This window comes from Cynoglossus semilaevis, chromosome 1, assembly GCF_000523025.1.
Source record: "Cynoglossus semilaevis isolate Cse_v1.0 chromosome 1, Cse_v1.0, whole genome shotgun sequence".
NCBI lineage: Eukaryota > Metazoa > Chordata > Actinopteri > Pleuronectiformes > Cynoglossidae > Cynoglossus > Cynoglossus semilaevis.
In genome coordinates this window covers 26,320,656-26,327,295 of record NC_024307.1, presented here as the reverse complement: position 1 = coordinate 26,327,295, position 6,640 = coordinate 26,320,656, and the positions used below count along the sequence as shown (strand labels likewise).

The 6,640-nt window shown below is 38.2% G+C and overlaps 2 protein-coding genes across 4 annotated transcripts in view; one reads left to right on the top strand and one right to left on the bottom strand.

Moving 5' to 3' along the window:
• Window positions 1–6,640, bottom strand: part of babam2 (BRISC and BRCA1 A complex member 2) — a 37,585-nt gene that overhangs the window by 25,465 nt on the left and 5,480 nt on the right. For both annotated transcript variants that reach the window (XM_025059675.1, XM_025059699.1), the window contains exons 5-6: window positions 1,865–2,059; window positions 669–743 (exon numbers count right to left, since the gene is read on the bottom strand). In XM_025059675.1, coding sequence (XP_024915443.1) covers window positions 669–743; window positions 1,865–2,059 — 270 coding nt within the window. The remainder of the gene's footprint in view (window positions 1–668; window positions 744–1,864; window positions 2,060–6,640) is intronic.
• rbks (ribokinase) overlaps window positions 1,942–6,640 on the top strand; it is a 38,109-nt gene continuing 33,410 nt past the window's right edge. Inside the window, exon 1 of one of the 2 annotated variants that reach the window (XM_008322412.3) lies at window positions 1,942–2,078. The gene's annotated coding sequence lies outside the window, so the exon portion shown is untranslated. The remainder of the gene's footprint in view (window positions 2,079–6,640) is intronic. The other variant, XM_025059766.1, reaches the window with a different exon arrangement.

The following is a 6,640-nucleotide window of genomic DNA, read 5'->3' as shown; positions in this document are numbered from 1 at the left end:
CAAATGAGAGATGATCAGGGTGACAGGACAGCACTGTGACACCCCGGCTTTAGTAATGAAATCAGTAAATAAATAAACTCATCCTCTTAGGCAACACCGTGTCAGTGGCTACACAGCCAAAGGTGTCAGTGTGTATTCTGCCCACCTTTTTGAAAGCATTTGCATGAAACCCATGTGACAGCAGACATGTTTGGAGAGAGAAAAAAAAGTAAAAAATAAAAACCTGTCAACAGTATAGCTTCCAGGCAGGTCTGCCTTTCTTGTCTAAAACATTCAGAAAAAGAAAAAAAATCTATCTTGAGTAACAAGGCAGCTCTGGAAGGAAAGAGCGAGACACTGAGAAAGAGAGGGGGAGTACGGGGAGGAGAGAGAAAGGGGCTGGGGTGGGGGGGGGCAGACTGATGTGATGGTAATCTTAGCAGCTGTTTCCTTCATGTTATCATCAGACATGAGAAGATGAAAAATAAAAATACATGGCAAAAGAGCAGACATTTCAGAAATAAATCATCAGACATGAGAAGATGAAAAATACATGGCAAAAGAGCAGAAATTTCAGAAATAAGAAAGAATAAAAGAGAAGAAAAAAGGGAGTGAGGAGATACACAAAAACACGACAAAGATATACGGTGTTTGAGTTTTGTCATCATTTTAAATAAAACACACACTACCTTAAGTAGATAGACTGGGATGTTGCTGAAGTCCACTGGGAGTTTTAAAAGAAAACGAGCTGAAAACTCTCCCGTCTGTAAAAACAAAAGGCAAATGTGTGACTTGCTGATTCCAATTTCTGGTCATGTTTATTTATACAGGTAGCCAATCATCAGGGTGTTGCAGATGTTGAAGTTGTCAATGTCAGTTTCACATGTTACAGGTATTTTTTTATTTGATACTTTGAAAGATACATTTGTACTTTTTTGTTAAACATTACATTGCTACATTTTTACGTACTCATTGACTAAAGCCCCATTCATAGACACTTATGTGATGTCCTTTTGTCTCCCCTCCCTCCTGTCTCTGTTTCTGCTGTGTTAATCAGTGTCATCACGCTCACCTGTGTCCTGTGTGTCCTTGGTCATTTAGTCTCACTGGTGTCACCTGTTGCCCTGGGTATATATACCTCCCTCCTGCACTCAGTCCCAGTCAGGTCATTGTTTAGTGTTGCTGCCTTGTGGTCAGTGTTTTGCGTTTCTAAGTTTGTCCTTCATGCCACAGTGTTCCTGGCTTCTTGTTTTGTGTTTTTACTCAACTGAGTTCCTGATTATTCCTGCCTGTCATTTCCCTGCGTGTTGTTTGTTCCTGCTTGGCCCAGACTCCAGTAAGTGGATTAGGATTTTAGACATAATGCATAAACTTTCTCCAACTGATCAATGTCTCACAAGTGCTGCATTTGGGTCCTGCCTGTTTCTCAGTTCCTCTGAACGTAACATTTGAGCTGGATGAGAGCCATTAGCAGATCTGCAGTCATTTTAGGGTCACTGTTGGTAGTGAATGCATTCATCCAAATTAATGTTTTTAAAATCTGTTTATGCATTTGCATACAAACAGTGTGAAAGGCAGCTGAGGGCCTTTTGAAAAACAGCTTTGACGATGATGTTTTGTTAAAACTTTTGCTGATGAAAATAAAAATATATTTTTTATTAATACAAATGTAAGATGCAATAAACTGACCAGCATCACGATGCACTGAAAAATCAGTTTGGACTGAACTGCAGACATAAATGCAACCAACGTAATTGTAACAACAGCCAAGTGGCGCGTCCTTAGTTTCAGCAGTTGTTTTCATTGATGCGTAGACTGATATCTAGATACAAATGAAGTCATTTAAAATGTTAAATGTGTGAAATGACAGGACAACATATCTTACCCAGGTGTTCTTCCGTCCGGCATAAATCTCCATGTTGCGTCCATAGTTGGGATCCTCCAGTAAGCTGTCGTACTCAAACAGCAGCCTGGAGCTCTCCTGCAAACGCTGGCACTGGTAGCTGTGGTACTGCTGGAGGAGCTCCTGTACCAACCGAAGCAAACACTCAGGGTTCCCGGGATCCCACTGGACCAAGTGCTGAAAACGACAACAGAAGGTATGTGATAAGGTTATGATTTAAATGAACAATTTGCAGTCCACTTAGTAATCATTTGGGAGGAAATTCAGAAATAGTTGCTGTTGGAATTTGGGCTTTGACCACAAATGGTTTGCATTTTATTTTTTATAGCACTACCCTTTTTTTTTTTTTTTTCTCCATATTTATTTGTCGTTGAACTATACATGGGGTCCTCGACTTGCATCATAGTTCTGTTCCTACGCACATACTGTACTTCAGTATCTCTGTCACTCACCTACACTAACAGTGGTAACATCATAATCTAAGACATAAAAACATCAAGAGTCTGACTGACACCTGGGAGCCATCATGAAGGGCAAAAAGTTACCAGAAAAAAAAAACAACACAAATGAAAGTTAATGTAGCACAATCAATGTATGGTGTACAACTGGGAATGTAAAAAATAAAGTCTTCCTTGTACATTGCTGTGTGACAATTTGTTTTAATGCCTTATGGTTTTTGTTTGTTTGGTTTTTTTTTTTTTTTGTGATCCATTTGTCAATTATCTCAAAGAAAAGTGTGTGGGGGGAGGGGGAGGTTATCTAGATTACATCTTGTGTGACTGACAGGTGAGTCATTCAAATAGAATGATTAGTCTAGAGATAGTAACCACACCTTATTGGTCCACAATGGTTTACCAGTTTTGCTAGAATTCCCCAAAATGAAGGGGAAAGCAAACAAAAATGGCCATTGTTCAAGAAGAGACGGTCGATGCCCTAAGGCCTCAACTGAAAAAGAGCAGACACTCAGAAAGTGCTGTGTCAGGACTGTGACAAAGAGTCTCATTTTCAGTTGGGACTAAGGAGAAAGTGGGAGAGGAGGGGAAATACGAGTTTAGAAAGCAGAAACATACTAATTTATTGGTCAGTAACGTAGGCCAATTTCCAAGTTTTGTCTTTCTTTGTCTTTTATAACTTACAGCCATCTTACTTCATCTTCAACATGCCCCTATTGTGTACACAATAGGGGCATGTTGGCACGGTTCATCCAATCTCAAAGAAATGTTTGCAACATTACTGAGAAAGCAGGGATGGAGGTAAAAGTCATGCCAAGGCTCCTGGAAAAGCAATGGAGGTACAAAAAAAACAAACAAAAAAAAAAAAACAGATTCCTTATGAGCTGGACATTGTACAGAAAGTGCAGTCTGTGATTCCCAGTGATGTGGCAAACTGGGATCACTTGTCTTACTGGTCACTTCAAAAACGGTGATAAATATGGTTGAATATTAACCTATTTAAGGCTAATCACAAATTATTTCAGAAACAAATACACATTTCAAATAAATCATAAATCAGAAGTTTTATACTCTTAGGATTTTCTGAAGTGTAGTATTTGTAAATCCACTAGTATCTTATTGGGAAACACATTGTTGAGATAAAAATTTAGAACGAGTTTTTGAATAGCAAATGTGGGTATAGCTGGGCTTCATGGGTTTTGCTCTTGTTTGTAGCTGTCATTTAAAATGATAGCAGAAGGTGCATTAGAACTGGGATCTTTTACATTAAATACATCCATGTTGACAGAACCAGATCTTTATTTGCCATGAACACGCCTGAACACTAAACCAACGTGTATCTCTGGCCAACTGGAATGAGTCTGGCATCTGAAAAGACAAGATAATTAATTGGGCCAAGAGAAAATATTTGTTTTGACGTTGGAAATGTGATTTAGATGCTGGAAACTTGATCCAATAAATCAGTGTGTTAAAATATTAAAAAAAAAACCCAAAACAAATAAAAACGATTAAGTATTAACTTAATCTCTTAGTTGCAAAAACAAGTGTAGGATCCTATACTGCTTTGCCCCTGGAGAGTGCCAAGTCTCAGATCATGCTAAATTACTTTTGACACGTGTTAAAGGCACTTGGCGTCTAACATTTTTTTGTGATCTGTCCTATTTATGTTCAACATAAAACAACTTATAGAACGAACGTGTTACAACTTCACATGTGGTTCGACGACTGCTACAGCTGTCTCCAAATTGATGGTTGCAGGACATATTTGTCTTGTCGGAGCATCAGCCCCATAAGGACACTTTTTTTTTAGTAGCGGCCAAGCCCCTTCACTTTACCTTCTTGGTAGTAAACAATAGCATGGAAACTAATAGCATTCCCAGACCTGCCAGTTAGAAGTGCCAATATAAAACTTAAATAAAAGCTGGAACAGATTATTCCCAAAAGCAGGAAGGAAACTTGAACAACAGTTGGTAAGCTATGCCCAGGACGACATAATCTTGCTTTATGGCCCACCTGAGGTCCATTGTTAGAGCAGTAACAGGGAATTGGCAAGAGCTGCAAATAGGAAGTGCTCACCAGTGAGAATGAGTGATTTATTTTTAGATGGGAGAACGCTGAGCTTTACACTTTAGGTTCTTAATGGGAGTAAACCCGTGGCTTAATGACATACACACACACTCTCTCTCTCTCTGTGTGTGTGTGCAAGACAATCATTACACTTAATGTACACAAAGTTTTGAATGAATTTAAGATGTAAGGTGCTTCTTTTTATTTTCCTAATTTTGCTCTGGTAATAGACTGTGCTACAAAATTTCTTATAATTACTTTTTTAAATTAGCATGTAAAATACAAGACTATTCTCTTCAGTTACAAGCTGTTAATTTTACAAATAATATAAATATATAATATTTATTCCAAAGTGTCTGTGCATTGTTATTACTATTCATCTCGATGGTGTCACAATGAGTTGCTTACAAATCTTTTGGCGTTTGATTGGTGGTTGACGTCATTAAAATAAATATCTACTGACAAATGACCTCGGTGTCAACTTGTCAGTTATATAAATGTATATTCATGAAATGCAGAAAACCAGCCACTGGGGGCTACATTCTGTGTCCTCCTAGGGTTAGTCCCAGGCCCGGATAAGTTGGTGAGGGTAGTGTCAGGAAGAGCATCTGGTTCATATATATTTGTTATTTATGGTGTTGTAATTTACTGTGTCTGATTGGCTGCTGCCTTGGTCAGGTCTCTCTTCCAAAGGGTTTTTTTTTTTAATCTCAACTGGACGTTCTGATTTAACAAAGAAATGCAATAATGATTTACATTTCTTTTTCTCCTTTTAGTGAAATCGATCCCTAAGATATAGTGTATGAAAAATGATACACGTGTGCAATGGTACAAGAGAAGATTCTCACTCTCGGTGCCAGAAGTGAAACTTTTCTATAGTATACTGTGGGGAACAATCTCAGTAACCTCTGGGACACGAAAGCTTTAAAAGGGGAATACACAGTAAAAAGAATGAGTGGGTGAGAGAGATTTCAAACAGCAAGACAGCTGAATGCTCGACTGGAACACAGTGAGACCGCAAGTGAAAAATAAACAAAGTAATGAGCTGCAGGCACCGGTTGAGCCGAGGTACTTCTCCTCATAGGCGAAACTGGATTTATGAGACCCTGAAATAAGCAGGGGGTTTCAGAGACTCTATGCTGCATCTAAAATAGCACTGCTTATCTAGTGGCCTACAGCAGCATTTTATTAGCTTTTTATTAGATGATTTTTAGCACCTGTTTTGTGTGATAGATTTCGCTGATCAATCATCTGACAAAAGTGCTGACCTTGTACTGGTGTAGTTTATCTGCCTTAAAGTAGAAAGAAATACTTTCTAAGGATGAATGAACAACTTAAAATAGTTCAATATTACCATGTACCAAGTCTCATTGGTTTATTCTTTACAAAAACATAAGCAGATTTGCTGCAACAGCAACAATCTTTTTCTATTTGACATGATTCAAAAACTCTAAATCAGACCACCAGCTACACAGAAGGCTGCGAAATCAAACACAGAGGCAGATTATCTGTATATCATCTGTCGTTGTTGCCTTTTCTCATGCAGCAGCTTGTTCTGTGTGTAAAGTTAAAAACCACACCTCTTTGAAACTGAACACTGCTGATGCAATCACTGCCTACAAACTAGTTTTCAGACATGCAGAGGCCCAACACGACTGACTCAGCATTTTATAGTAACAGTTTAAAACACACTGCAATACTGGGAACTTGGTGTTAATGGATGAAAAGTCATAATTACACAAACTAGAGAGTGCTGCTGTTGAATTTGCCCCTCAGGCAGATTTCCTTTATTGCATATGTTCCCATAACAAAATGGTTTTATTCAAATGTTTCAAACCTGTCAAGCCCATTTGTTGTTTATGCTAACCTGACAAACCTGAATGGGCAGGAAAACACTGGGCAAGTAGTGTTCATAGCATGTTCAGTTAGCACTATTTCTTAATTGTTTGGTTGTGTAAATTAAATGGTAATTGAAACAAAACAATGAATAATAATCGATTGCCCAACAAGTCAACAACTGTTTAAGTAGGTAGGTTTTTTTTCTTTTTGAGTACATTATTATAAAAAGCAAAACTAAATTATGTTTAAATTCTAACACCAAGGGTAAATGGCTAAGGAAGTACCAGTGACATCACTACCTTCAGATTTAGACACGGTGAAATTATTTTCACAGTTTCTTCATCTTCAAGTTCAGTCTGTAAAACTCTGGTAAAATAATTCTAAATGGGAGGCACGGGGG